This window comes from Carcharhinus amblyrhynchos, chromosome 2 (genome assembly GCF_965287045.1).
Source record: "Carcharhinus amblyrhynchos chromosome 2, sCarAmb.v2.hapA, whole genome shotgun sequence".
NCBI classification, from domain to species: Eukaryota; Metazoa; Chordata; class Chondrichthyes; order Carcharhiniformes; family Carcharhinidae; genus Carcharhinus; species Carcharhinus amblyrhynchos.
Window position 1 is genome coordinate 147,205,071 of NC_137325.1, and position 15,344 is coordinate 147,220,414.

Genomic DNA, 15,344 nt, shown 5'->3' on the forward strand with positions numbered 1-15,344 from the left:
TTATTTTCCCTTACAGCCTCCACTACTCGGAGTTATACCTAGCAAAAAGGAAGATGGTTGTAATTGTTGCAGGCCACTTGTCTCAGCCCAAGATATAGATGCAGGAGTTCCTAGAGTAGTGTAAGAGCAAAATACTGCAGATGCTGGAATCTGAAACAAAAACAGAATGCTGGAAAATCTCAGCAGGTCCAACTGCAGCTGTGGAGAGAAAATAGAGCAACTTTCGAGTCTGAATGACCTTGCGTCAAAATGTATGGCACTGAAAGAACCACTTGGCCCATCATGTCTGCACCATTCATGCTTACCATGGAACCACTAAAGTGCAGAAAGAGGCCTTTTGGCCATTGAGTCTGTACCAACCATCAGAGTATCCCACACGTTCTCCCTTCTGCCCTACCCCTGTAACCCCTTAATGGATGGCATGGCGGCACAGTGGTAAGCACTGCTGTTTCACAGCACCAGGACACTGGGTTCAATTCCAACCTGTGTGGTGTTTGCATATTCTCTCCATGTCTGCGTGGGTTTCTTCCCACAGTCCAAAAGACGTGCTAGTTAGGTATGTTGGCCACGCTAAATTTTTCCTCAGTGTACCCGAACAGGCGTTGGGGTGTGGCGATATTGGTATTTTCACAGAAACTTCATTGTCCTGTTAATGTAAACCTACTTGTGACACTAATAAAAAAAAATACAGTAAACCTGTGCACTTACCATGGCCAATTCACTTAATTGTATATCTTTGGACTGTGGGAGGAAACTGGAGCACCTACAATGAGGACGTGCAAAGTTCCATGGTTTGGGACAGTCTAAATTGACTTTTCTTAATTTTATTTGCCTGTGTTGTAATGCATGTTGCTATGGAAATGTTTTTGTGGGGTTTTTGAGCATGAGATCTTTTGCCACAAGGAAGGATGGGTCAGGAAGCACCTGAGACTTTTTAAGATAAATACTGAAAGCAGGGCAAGGGCATTAGGACCAGTTTTGTGTGCCTGTGCTCTTTGATAGAGCAACTCTTAAACAAGTTGCCTCCACCATGCTGTAAATTACAATACTGTCTGTGCTTTTTGCAGCTTAGTTTTTATGAGAAGCAGCCAAAGATTCTGAGCCCCAAAATTATTTGGATCTTACAAACAAGATTTGTATCCAGTTGAATGGTTTGTTCAGTTAATAGAAACTTTTCTGATAAAGTTGGAGGCTTGTACAGCAGAATTTATCAGAATCCGCTTGTTTGACTGAGCAGGAACTACACTAAGTACCATTTGAAGAGGTAGTAGCGAGACTATGCTACACGGTTATCCTGGTTCTATTATGGTTCACTGACATTGACTGCATTTAAAAACAGGACGGCTCTCAAATAGTGTCCACAATGAAAATTAAATTACAATTGATGTTTCATCTTTAAACCATCCATGATTAATTGATGCATATTCTGTGTTTGCCTGATTTCACTAATCATCTCCTTATCTGCAGAGTGGGAACAGTTTCCATGTCTTTGACCAAGGACGTTTCGCAAAGGAAGTGCTTCCAAAATACTTCAAGCACAATAACATGGCCAGCTTTGTCCGGCAGCTCAACATGTGTAAGTGGTGGCAGCTGATAAATTTATTTGTTGCTGCTTTTAATCATAAAATTTGTGCTCCACGGAGTGGCATCCATCAGGGAAGTGATAATTGTTAGTTATAAAGATCACTTGAAGGAATCTAGAATAAATTGTACTCAACTGGAGATAATGGTGACTTTGTTGTTTTCTTGGGAACATACCCCTTATTATGTGGAGCATGTTTGCCTTCTCTAACTGAACAGCGTACTGCTGACTATACAAAACATCCTGCTCTTAACTGTAGACAGCACGCACGCACCCCCACCCCCTGATCCTGTCTCCTCATCCCTTGAAGCATTGAGATGAATGGTGGAGTTGATGGCTGAGGATGTTCTTTACCCAGAGTGGTGACTGTGGAGCTTGTGTGAGTGGTTGCGATATGTGTCATAACCATCAGTATCGACCGTTTGGACCAAAAGTGGCTTATTTCTCAGTCTACTCTACTATCTTCCCCAAGTTGCATGCACTCAACACCTGAGGTATCAAGTGGGTGAGCTGTTGCAAGATTCCTGCAACATGATATCCCGATTTCCCTTCCATTTGTCTGTGTGAGCAGATGCTGCTTTCTACTCCTACACTCTCCCATTGAGAGCAGCTTCTTGGCTGTGTTAAAAATTAAATTTGCATTTCACCATAACTGCTATGCTGATATACTCCTTAACTTCCCTGCCTCCCACTATGTTTTAAGATAATTAACTAAATAATTGAAATGGTAACATAGTGGCAGTGTCACTGGACTAGTAATCCAGAGGCCCATGCTCTGGGGACATGGATTCAAATCCCACCATCACAGCTGGTGGAATTTAAAATTTAATGAACAAATTCAATTTTTTTTTAAAATCGGGCATATAAAGCTAGTCTCAGTAACAGTGACCATGAAGCTATCATTGATTGTCATTAAAAACCCACCTAGTTCACTGATGTCCTTTAGAGAAAGAAATCTGCCATCCTTACCTGGCAAGAATTGCATATAACCCCTGACCTACAGTACCTGCTTGGTCACACCAACATTTGTGATGCCCATATCCCATGAACAAATTATAAGGTATTATTTAGCACTCTTGTCTCCTGTAAAAATTGAAATGATGAAATTGACCCTGAAAGAAATCTACCTCACTGTTACGTCCAATTGTTAAAAGTCATCCCAATACCTTAAAGTACATGTACATTGTGGTGTGATGCTAAAACACACACAACCAAATGGCCCCCACGTCAGGCTTGATCCATGCTGATTCAAGTCACCTTAATCTCTCAGTTCAGGGGTGGGTGCTGGAGGGTTGCAAGTTTGAAACTGTACAGCAGCACAAGATGAACTCTTTCAAGGACAAAGCATATTGACTTGTGCATCCTTTCTGAAAGCCTTCAGAGACAACCTATATGGTGGTGTGGCAAGTGGTTAATGTCTTCCTCGAGGAAACTCTGTGCAGCCTGTCTGGAACTCACTCATGACTTATAAACTAAACCAGATAGAGATTTTGATGGATGTCAGTCTCATCCCTTTAAACACCACTCTTTTTTCCCCATCGCACCTAAAAATTGGCATTAGCTTTCATCTGTTTTGAGGGATTGTTTTTTTTTCCGCTTGTGCTCTTCCTGCCAGCTTCTTCCCTGCCCTGCAAGTGATAGAGCAGGAAATTGTAGTCTGGCAGACAATGGGAATCTCAATAAGGAGTACAGTTTCAGAATAAGGGGCTTCCCATTTAAGACCAAGGTGAAGAAAAATGTTGTTAGTTTTAGAAATTCTCTCCCCAGAAAGCTGTGGCAGCTTCAAGACCGAGTGAAGTTTTGATCTTCAGGGAAGTGTGGAGTTACGGTGACAGGCAACAAAGTGGAGTTCAGACCACAGTCCCACCAGCCACGATCTTATTGTATGGTGAAGCAGGCTCGATGGACCAAACGCCTTCTGCTCCTATTAAATTCTGTCCTTATAAACTGCAGATACAGGGTTTTATTAATTATAATAATTAATGTAACTTTATTACCCTCATCTTTTCACAAGGGTGGGAGGAAATGTGTGATATTTTAGCTTGGGGACAAATGACAGTCAATTGCACTTTGACTTTTTCCCTATCCTTTGGAATATCTTTGCCTTTTCAGATGGCTTTCGTAAAGTTGTGAACATTGAGCAAGGTGGACTTGTGAAGCCAGAGAAGGACGATACAGAGTTTCAGCATATGTACTTTATTCGGGGTCAGGAACATTTACTGGAAAATATCAAGAGAAAGGTAACCAGTGTAAGTGTGAAATAAGCTAAGTATTGGTTTTATCTCTTTTTTTTTATTTCTGTCTCTCCACAAAGTCTTGGAATTGTTTGATTTAAATACAAATATCTGCCTGTGTACAGGTGAAATAAATAATATTATCAGTCACTGTGTATTTCAAGACTGTATCCTGTTCAACCTTTCCTCCTTCCCCCTCTTGCCCATGCTGGACATTCCAACTCAACCTGCCTTTGCCTGCTCACTGTCTTGTGGATAGGACAATTCAGCCCGACCCTATGGATGGGCTTCTCCAGAAGGTGACCCAGTGCCAAAGATTGAATTACATGTATCTGGTGATGTCATTACAGGTTAATTGCCCCTTAGTGTCCTGAAATGCATAGGCTAGAGGGATTAGCAGGGTTAACATGTAGGGATATGGGAGTAGAGCCTGGGTGGGATTGTGTTCGGTGCAGACTCAATGGGCCAAATGGCCTGTTTCTGTGAGGATCCCTTTACTTCCCATATGTTGAATCCCTTGTCTAGCTTAAATATTATGTCTTTATTACACTTTTTTTTTTATTTGCCTTCTTGCTCCATCAACAGTGTTAACTATCAGTCATTTTAAGCCTTTTAAAAAAAAATGCAAAAACACAAAAAGAGAATTGGATTGGAGGTGAAGTGGGGAGGGGAATCTCATGAAAATGCATAAAATTTTAGTAGGACTAGAGAGAGTAAACATGGGAAGTATGTTCCAGCTGCCGGGGATGTCCAGAACTTGGGGTCATTGAAGGATACGGGGTAAACAGAGAACAGTATAGGAACAGGCCCTTCGGATCTCGAAGCTTGCGCTGATCATGATGTTTGCCTAAACTAAAACTGTATGCACTTAGAGTCTGCATCCTTCCATTCCCATCCTATTCATATATTTGTCTGTTTCCCATCAAATGCAGCTATTGTACCTGCTCCCAGTATCTCCATGGGCAGCGTGTTCCAGACATTCACCACCCCGTATAGAGAGAAAACATATCTCGCACATCTCCTCTAACCTTTCCCCACACACCTTAAACATATGTCCCCTAGTACTTGACTTTTCTACCCTAGGAAAGAGCATCTGACTATCCACTCTGTCCATGTCACTCATAATCTTGTAAATCTCTATCAGGTCATCCCTCAACCTCCGTTATTCCAGTGAGAACAAATCAAATTTATCTAACCTCTCCTCATTGTGAATATCCTTCATACCAGGCAACATCCTAGTAAACCTCTTCTGTACCCTCTCCAAAGCATCCATATCCTTCTGGTAGTGTGGCGACCAGAATTGTACACGATTCCTTTTAAGCCTTTTGAACCTTTTAAGACATAGATAAGGAGAAATTTCTTCACCGGGAGAGTAGTAAGCCTGTGGAATTCACTGCCACAAAAAGCGGCTGAGGCCAAAATGTTGGATGCTTTCAAGAAGGAGTTAGATATAGCCCTTGGCCCAAAGGGGATCAGAGGATATGGGGGAAAGGCAGGATCAGGCTACTGAGATCGATGACCAGCCATGATCATAATGAAGGCTCAAAGGGCTGAATGGCCTGCTCCTTCTGAGGCATATAAAACTCCCTCCCATCATCACTTTTCTGACCCTTATTAAAAGATTGTTCTCTCAATCCAACAGTTTGTGGCCACAACATACAAATTAGGAGCAGAAGTTGGCCATTTGGCCCCTTGAACCTGCTGCACCATTTAGTAAGGTCACAACTGATCCATCTGTTTTGAATTTCATGTTCTGATCCACCTCCGATAACTTTAGATTCTTTTATTAGTCTACTGCCACCTTAAAAATATTAATTGACCCTGCCTTCATTTCCTTCTTGAGGCAGACAGTTCCAAAGTTGCACAACTCTTTGAGAGAAAAATTACACTTCATTTCTGTCAGAAAAGAGTGACTCCTAATTTTAAAAGTTCTAGTTTTGGACTTGCCCACAAAAAGAAATATTCTTTCGACATCTACTTTTGTCAATACCGTCCAGGATCTTTTATACTTTAATCAAGTTGTCCCTCATTCTTCAAAACTCCAGTGGAAGTGAGCCAGTCTGCCCAACCTTTCCTCATAAGGCAACCCATTCAATCTAGGTATCAATTTGGTAAACTTGCGCTGAACTGCCTCCAACCTATTTATATAAATAAGGAGATCAAACTGTACACAGTCTGAGATGTGGTCACATTAATGCTTGTATAACTGAAGCATAACATCCTTTTACGCAATAAAGGATATTATCCCATTAGCCTTCTTAATTACTTGCTGTACTTGCATACTGACATTTTGTGACTTGTGCTATAATACCTAGATCTCTCTGCACCTCAGAATTTTGCTATTATTCTCTTTAAGTAACATTCAGCTTTTTGATTCTTCCTGCTAAAGTGAACAACTTCACATTTTCCCATGTTATATTTGCATCTGCCAAATTTTTGACCACTCGCTCAAGCTATCTATATCAGATTGCAACCCCCTTATATCCTCTCTACAATATCCTTTCCTCCTGTCCTTTGTGTCATCTGCAAGCTTAGCTACCATACCTTGACTTCTGTCATCCAAGCTACTGATATAAATTGTAAAATGCTAACACTCGTTGCACACCCCGGGGGTCTCCACCGATCACGTTCTGTCAGTCGGAAAAAGGCTGATTTATGCATACTCTGTTTTCGGTAGGTCAGTCAATCTTCTGTCCATGCTAAAATCTTCCCTTGACTGCAAAGAGCTCCTACTTTGCACGTAACTTTTTACGTGGCACTTTGTCAAATGCCTTCCAGAAATCTGAGTAGAGTATGTCTACAGACTCACCATTATCCATTACGAATGTCACTCCTACAAAGAAATCCAACAAGTTAGTTAAACATCTTCCTGATTACCATGACTTTTTCTAAATGCCCAGCTATAACCTCCTTAATCGATTTTTTTTTTAATGTCCCACCTCAACAGGTATCAAACTAATTGGCATATAATTTCCAGTTTTCTGCCTCCCTTCACCAAGCCATAACCACCAAATGTTGGGCTTCACTTTCTCCTCTCCCAAGATCCCGTGTGTCTTGCTGGTTTGATGTCCACTAACACAATGTTCTTCACCTGATTCTAATGTTGAAGATACCACAGCCTAACCACCTGCCCCCAATTAATAAAAAGGGGAATGGGATATAGCCCAGAGTGTTAAAGCTAATGCCATCAGTGGAGATCACGATGCAAATAATACCTCAGTCTTCTGGGATTGGCCAGCCTGTGGATCACAGTTCTCTTTTTTTAATACATTGTGTCAGATCTGTCAATGTAATGTTTGGTTTAAAACTTGTAGATGTCGACTGTAAAGCCAGAAGAGATAAAAGTCCGGTCAGATGACGTCAGTAAAATTCTAACCGATGTTCAGATCATGAAAGGGAAGCAGGAGAACTTGGACTCCAAACTACTTAACATGAAGCAGTAAGTACCTAAACTTGGAACGCTGTGTGTGTGTAGCAGCTATTGACAGTTACCATAATGCACCAATGCTATGCTCAACTGCACTGCAGACACTTCCCAATACTTGATGTAAGGATAGGCGACAACACCTCCACCACAATCATCCTCAACACCGGTGCCCCACAAGGCTGTGTTCTCAGCCCCCTACTATACTCCTCATACACCAATGACTGTGTGGCCAAATTCCCCTCCAACTCGATTTTCGAGTTTGCTGACGACACCACCATAGTGGGTCAGATCTCAAACAATGATGAGACAGAGTACAGGAATGAGATAGAGAATCTGGTGAACTGGTGCAGCACCAATAATCTCTTTTGTCAATGTCAATAAAATGAAGCACAAAGGAGAACATGCCAATGTCTACTCAACAGGGACGAAGTAGATAGGGTTGAGAGCTTCAAGTTTTTAGGTGTCCAGGCCAACACCAACCTGTCCTGGTCACCCCCGTGCTGACGCTATAGTTAAGAAAGCCCACCAATGCTTCTACTTTCTTAGAAAACTAAGGAAATTGGCATGTCAGCTATGACTCTCTAACTTTTACAGATGCATCATAGAAAGCATTCTTTCTTTCTGGTTGTGTCACAGCTTGGTATGGGCTCCTGCTCTGCCCAAGACTGCAAGAAACTACAAAAGGTTGTGAATGTAGCCCAATCCATCACGCAAACCAGCCTCCAATCCATTGACTCTGTCTACACTACCCACTGCCTTGGCAAAACAGCCAGTATAATTAAGGACCCCATGCACCCCTCAGCCTCCACCTTCTTCCGTTGGGGAGAAAGATACAAAAATCTGAAGTCATGTACCAACCAACTCAAGAACAGCTTCTTCCCTGCTGCTGTCAGACTTTTGAATGGACTTAGCTTGCATTAAGTCGATCTTTTTCTATACCCTAGCTATGACTAACACTACACTCTGTACTGTCTCGTTTCCTTCTCAATGAATGGTATGTTGTGTCTGTATAGCGCACAAGAAACTACACTTTTCACCGTATGTTAATATGCATGATAATAATAAATCAAACCAAAGGTGTTTTTGATATCCAAGTGTTCCAGGGTTGAGAGTAGGGCCAGGGAGATGGCGCTGCTGTGGACATGTTGCAACGGTAGGGGATCCATAGTGGATCCAAGCCACCTGGGAGGCTGGAATTGATTCGAGCCACAACTAACCTTTGAAGACTTCATGATGATGGAAGTCAGAACTACTGGACGATAGTCATTAAGGCACATTCCCTGGCTTTTCTTTGGTATCTGGCCGATGGTCGTCGTCTTGAAGCAGATAAGGACCTCAGATTGGTGTAAAGAGAGGTTAAAGATAGAGTCATAGAGGTTTACAGCATGGAAACAGGCCCTTCGACCCAACTTGTCCATGCCACCCTTTTTTAAAACCCCTAAGCTAATCCCAATTGCCCACATTTGGCCCATATCTCTCAATACCCATTGTACCCATGTAACTACGTAAATGCTTTTTAAAAGACAAAATTGTACCTGCGTCTACTATTACTACCTCTGGCAGTAGTTCCAGACACTTGCCACCCTCTGTGAAAAAATTGCTACTCTGGACATTTTTGTATCTCTCCCCTCTCACCTTAATCCTATGCCCCAAAGTTTTAGACTCCCCTACTTTTGGGAAAAGATGCTGACTATCTAGCTGATCTGTGCCTTACATTATTTTATAGACCTCTATAAAGGTCACCCCTCAGCCTCCTATGCTCCAGAGAAAAAAGTCCCAGTCTATCCAGCCTCTCCTTATAACTCAATCCATCAGATTCCAGTAGCATCCTAGTAAATCTTTTCTGCATTCTTTCTAGTTTAATAATATCCTTTCTATAATAGGCTGACCAGAATTACACACAGTATTCCAAGTGTGGTCTTACTAATGTCTTCTACAACTTCAACAAGACATTCTAACTCTTACTTTAGATACTTACATGGGTACAATGGATATAGAGGGATATGGGCCAAATGTGGGCAATTGGGATTAGCTTAGGGGTTTTAAAAAAAAAAAGGTGGCATGGACAAGTTGGGCCAAAGGGCCTGTTTCCATGCTGTAAACCATTATGACTCTACGACTCTGTAACTCCTGTATTCAGTGTTCTGATCAATGAAACCAAGCATGCTGAATGCTGCCTTCACCACTCTGTCCACCTGTGACTCCACTTTCAATGAGCTACGAGCATGTATTCTGAGATCTTTATTCTTTAACTCTCTCTAATGTCCTACCATTAACTGAGTAAATCCTGCCCTGGTTCAATCTATCAAAATGCATCACCTTGCAATTGTCTAAATTAAACTCCATCTGCCATTTGTCAGCCCACTGGCCCAATTGATCAAGATCCCATTGCAATTGGAGATAACTTTCTTCACTGTCCTCTATGCCACCGACCTTAGTGTCACCTGCAAACTTACTAACCATGCCTCCTACATGCTCATCCAAATCATTAATATAAATGACAAATAACAGTGGATCCATCACTGATCCCTGAGGCACACCACTGGTCACAGGCCTCCAGTTTGAAAAACAGCCCTCTACGACCACCCTCTGGCTTCTGTTAAGATCTAAACACAGCAAGAAGTCTCACAACACAAGGTTAGAGTCCAACCAGTTTATTTGATAGTAATCCCACAAGCTTTCGGAAACGGTGTCCCTTTGTCAGGTGTGGTATATGTGTGTCACACACCTGACGAAGGGACACCGTTTCCAAAAGCTTGTGGGATTACTACCAAATAAACTGGTTGGACTCTAACCTGGTGTTGTGAGACTTCTTACTATGTTTACCCCAGTCCAACACCAGCATCTCTACATTCTGTCAAGAAGCCAATTTTGTATCCATTTAGATACCTCGCCCTGGATCCCGTGAGATTTAACTTTATGCAACAACCCTATCATGTGGCATCTTGTCAAAGGCCTTGCTAAAGTCCAGTAGACAACATCAACTGCTCTGCCCTCATCTACCTTCTTGGTTATCTGTTCAAAAAACTCAATCAAATTTGGGAGACAGGATTTTCCACTCATGCTGACTGTCCCTCATCAGTCCTTGTGTCTCTAAATACCTATAGATCCTGTCTCTCAGAATACTTTCTAACAACTTACCCACCACAGATGTGAGGCTCACTGGCCTGTAGTTCCCAGGCTTTTCTCTGCAGCCCTTTTTAAACAAAGGCACAACATTTGCCACTTTCCAATCTTCAGGCACCTCACCCATGACTATTGATGATTCAGATATCTTGGCTAGGGGACCTGCAATTTCCTCCCTAGCTTCCCACAATGTTCTGGGATACACTTCATCAGGTCCTGGGGATTTATCTACCTTGATGCGCTTTAAGACTTCCAGCACCACCACCTCTAATATCTACACTCCTCAAGGCATCACATAAGAAACAGGAGCAGGAGTAGGCCATCTAGCCCCTGGAGCCTGCCCCGCCATTCAATAAGATCATGGCTGATCTGAAGTGGATCAGTCCCACTTACCTGCTTTCTCCCCATAACCCTTAATTCCCTTGTCTATCAAAAACCTATCTATCTATGACTTAAATATATTCAGCGAGGTAGCCTCCACCACTTCAATGGGCAGAGAATTCCAGAGATTCACCATCCTTTGAGTGAAGAAGTTCCTCCTCAACTCTGATCTAAACTGCGCCCCCCTTATCTTGAGGCTGTGCCCTCTAGTCCTGCTATCCTTCCTAAGCGGGAAAAATCTCTCTACCTCTACCCTATCCATCCCCTTCATTATCTTATACATCTCTATAAGATCCCCCCTCATCCTTCTAAACTCCAACGAGTACAGACCTAGTCTATTTAGTCTGTCTTCATAGTCCAGCCCCCTCATCTCCGGTATCAGCCTAGTGAATCTCCCCTGCACTCCCTCCATGGCCAAAATATCCTTCCGCAAGTGCTGCGACCAAAACTGCACACAGTACTCCAGCTGCGACAACTATTTTTTTCCCCATAAAAGATGTACCTACTGAGCAGATGCCACCAACTAGTTTTTCTAATGTTTTTTATTTTTTGTAAATGGATCATTTGTCTGTGACATCTTCTCAAATTGAGACCTATAGAATCCCAATGGTGCCAAAGAGACCATTTGGCCCATCAAGTCTGCACCAACCACAATCCCACCCATCCACATTGCAGAAATAATAGAACATAGAACATTACAGCGCAAAACAGGCCCTTTGGCCCACGATGTTGCGCCGACCAGTTACAAAACAATGACCCACTAACCTAAACACTAACCTAAACCCCTTGTTCATGCAAGGGGACATGAATGTAGCTGAGGAGGACACTGGGGTGCAGGGGTGTAAAATAGATAGTATTGCAGTTGATACGGGGGATGTGCTGGATATTTTAGAGGGTTTGAAAATAGATAAGTCCCCTGGTCCGGATGGGATTTACCCCAGGATTCTCTGGGAGGCAAGAGAGGTGATTGCGGAGCCTCTGGCTCTGATCTTCAGGTCGTCGTTGGTCTCTGGTATAGTACCGGAAGATTGGAGGACAGCAAATGTTGTCCCATTGTTTAAGAAGGGGAGCAGAGACTTCCCTGGGAATTATAGACCGGTGAGTCTTACTTCTGTGGTGGGTAAGGTTTTGGAAAGGATTATTAGAGACAGGATTTATAGTTATTTGGAGAGTAATGAATTGATTAGAGACAGTCAGCATGGTTTTGTAGCTGATAGGTCGTGCCTTACTAACCTTATCGAGTTCTTTGAGAAAGTGATCAAAGAGGTGGATAGGGGTAAGGCAGTTGACGTGGTGTATATGGATTTTAGTAAGGCGTTTGATAAGGTTCACCATGGTAGGCTTCTGCAGAAAATGCAGATATATGGGATTGGGGGTGATCTAGGTAATTGGATCAGGAATTGGCTAGCAGATAGGAGACAGAGGGTGGTGGTTGATGGTAAATATTCGTCATGGAGTTCGGTTACGAGTGGTGTGCCTCAGGGATCTGTTTTGGGGCCACTGCTGTTTGTAATTTTTATTAATGATCTGGATGAGGGTATAGTTGGGTGGATTAGTAAGTTTGCTGATGACACCAAAGTCGGAGGTGTGGTAGATTGTGAGGAAGGGTGTCATAGTTTGCAGGGTGACTTAGAAAGGTTGCAGAGCTGGGCCGCGAGGTGGCGGATGGAGTTTAATGTGGAGAAGTGTGAGGTAATTCATTTCGGTAGGAATAACAGATGTGTTGAGTATAGGGCTAACGGGAGGACTTTGAATAGTGTGGAGGAGCAGAGGGATCTAGGTGTATGTGTACATAGATCCCTGAAAGTTGGGAATCAAGTAGATAAGGTTGTTAAGAAGGCATATGGTGTCTTGGCGTTTATTGGTAGGGGGATTGAATTTAGGAGTCGCAGCGTCATGATGCACCTGTACACAACTCTGGTGCGGCCGCACTTGGAGTATTGTGTGCAGTTCTGATCCCCACATTACAGGAAGGATGTAGAGGCTTTGGAGAGGGTGCAGAGGAGGTTTACCAGGATGTTGCCTGGTATGGAGGGGAGATCCTATGAGGAGAGACTGAGAGATTTGGGGTTGTTTTCGCTGGAAAGAAGGCGGCTAAGAGGGGACCTTATTGAAACATATAAGATGATTAGAGGTTTAGACAGGGAGGATAGTGATAGCCTTTTTCCTAGGATGGAGAAAGCTAGCACGAGGGGGCACGGCTTTAAATTAAGGGGGGGTAGTTATAGGACGGATGTCAGGGGTAGGTTCTTTACCCAGAGGGTGGTGAGGGACTGGAATGCCCTGCCAGCTGCAGTTGTAAATGCGCCTAGTTTGGGGGCGTTTAAGAGATCTGTGGATAGGTTTATGGACGAAATGGGATTGGTTTAGATTAGTGGGTTAGTGTTGTTTTTTTTTAAAAGCTGGTCGGCGCAACATCGTGGGCCAAAGGGCCTGTTCTGCGCTGTAATGTTCTATGTTCTAAACCAATCCCTTTTCGTCCATAAACCTATCCACGGATCTCTTAAACGCCCCCAAACTAGGCGCATTTACAACTGCAGCAGGCAGGGCATTCCAATCCCTCACCACCCTCTGGGTAAAGAACCTACCCCTGACATCCGTCCTATAACTACCCCCCCTTAATTTAAAGCCATGCCCCCTCGTGCTAGATTTCTCCATCAGAGGAAAAAGGCTATCACTATCCACCCTATCTAAACCTCTAATCATCTTATATGTTTCAATAAGATCCCCATCATCTTATATGTTTCAATAAGATCCCCATTTTTGTGATCCCCATTTCGTGATGGATATGGTATTGAGAGGAACGAATGCTGGAATACGTCGTCTATGTTCTGATTTGAAACCTGTGTCTAAGAGAACTTGAGTTGACCATCAAAGTTGGGTGTCTATTGAGGGGAATCGGAGTGTTTATTCCTCCTCATTTGTGTGGAAGAGTTCTTGAACGACTACATGAAGGAAATCCTGGGTGTAGTCCAGGTGAAGGAATTGACACATAGTTATTTTTAATGGCCAGGTCTGGATGTCCACATGGAAGAAAAAGTGGGAGTGTTAATCCTGTGTATGAATTAGAAATGCCACCAAATTTTCTCTTTTACATCCTTAGGATTGGCCTAAAATGGCATGGCAATGATTTTTATTGGTCCGGTTGAGGGTTACATGCTTTAGTCACAAAAGATGCATTCTTAAAAGGGACCAGAAATTACCATGATCTACTACATCCGAGCAAACCACTGAAAAACCTTATGAAATTTTTGCAAGATTTGGTCAGCCAGAATGGATTGTTAGCAATGATGGTTCAGAGTTTACTTCTCAAGAGTTTGATGATTATCTCAGAGTAAATGGTATTCAGTATATAAAATCCATCAACCAATGGATTAGCTGAAAGATCTGTATGATCCTTGAAACATTCTTTAAAAGCTTCAAAAAAATACAGTTCGTCATCAGGTCATGTGAATAGCTTTTTTTTGGCATCTTATGGAAACACTACCCAAAGTTCTCCTGCATTACAAGTTGAGAACTACATTTGAATTATTACCTCCAGAAATGACATGGATGTAAAGCGCCAACAACAATCTCAAGTTGCGAGACAAGAAATGAGGGTAAAATAGCACTTATTTCAACAAGGAGATCGAGAGTTAGTGTGTAATTATGTCACCGGTGAGAAATGGGTGCCAGCCGTAGTTTTAGCAAAAACAGGTCAAATTTCTTACAAGATTCAAACTGAAGAGAAACTAGTTAGGAGACGCCATGCTGACTAATTACTGTCATCTCAAAATGATTTCTCAATCATCTCCAGAAGTACCAGCTGTTTAGTTTCTAGTGTGTGACTACGACTGTGGAAGACTTTATTCAACCTGAATTGCCTGATGATTGTCTCTTTGCTACTACACTATGTGAGTATGATGCAGAATTAGTTCCAAGAAAGGAATTATTCACCGAAGTTCCAAATCATACTTCTAATGACAAGGACAGCCAAATTCCAGAACATTGTGTACAACCAAAAAAGAACAGGTGTCCTCCTGATCAACTTTCTTATTGACTGTGTGTAATGATGAATGATACTTTAGACCCAGCACAATGCATTATTGATCCTAGGTGTAACAGCATAGTGATTTGTTGTCGTGACCACAGAAGTAGAGAGAGAGGGATGCTTTATATTGAAAAGGGTTGCAAGTTGCTTTGAGAGCTGATTGCATGATTTGGTGATGTCATTCAGGTGTTTCAGAGGCTGCTTTTTTTTGTATTCTGTGTGCTGTGCAGAGAACATCTGTTTCGATAAAGCCTGTTGTGTGTTGCTTTGAATCTGTGTTTTTTTTTGTTAAAACCACAACCCCAATCATTAGGACATTACATCATGGCTGCCTGAACACTGACACCATCATTGTTGCGTGTGACATTTTGAGATGTCTGTTTTGTACAAATCCCTGACTCTGTAAATGTTTTTGTTTTGCAGTGAAAATGAAGCGTTATGGCGTGAAGTGGCCAGTCTGCGACAGAAGCACACACAGCAACAGAAAGTTGTGAATAAAGTAAGGGATCAAGAAAGTTGAGGCATAACAGCAAATATTTATTTAACTCAGTGGAGCTGGTTGAA

The 15,344-nt window shown here is 42.4% G+C and overlaps 1 protein-coding gene across 4 annotated transcripts in view; it reads left to right on the forward strand.

The window, feature by feature from the left end:
* The window catches only part of hsf1 (heat shock transcription factor 1), a 59,952-nt gene that overhangs the window by 15,706 nt on the left and 28,902 nt on the right, over positions 1-15,344 (forward strand). For all 4 annotated transcript variants that reach the window (XM_080213951.1, XM_080213953.1, XM_080213954.1 and 1 more), the window contains exons 2-5: positions 1,468-1,576; positions 3,695-3,831; positions 7,131-7,255; positions 15,204-15,279. In XM_080213951.1, the coding sequence (XP_080070077.1) occupies positions 1,468-1,576; positions 3,695-3,831; positions 7,131-7,255; positions 15,204-15,279 (447 nt within the window). The remainder of the gene's footprint in view (positions 1-1,467; positions 1,577-3,694; positions 3,832-7,130; positions 7,256-15,203; positions 15,280-15,344) is intronic.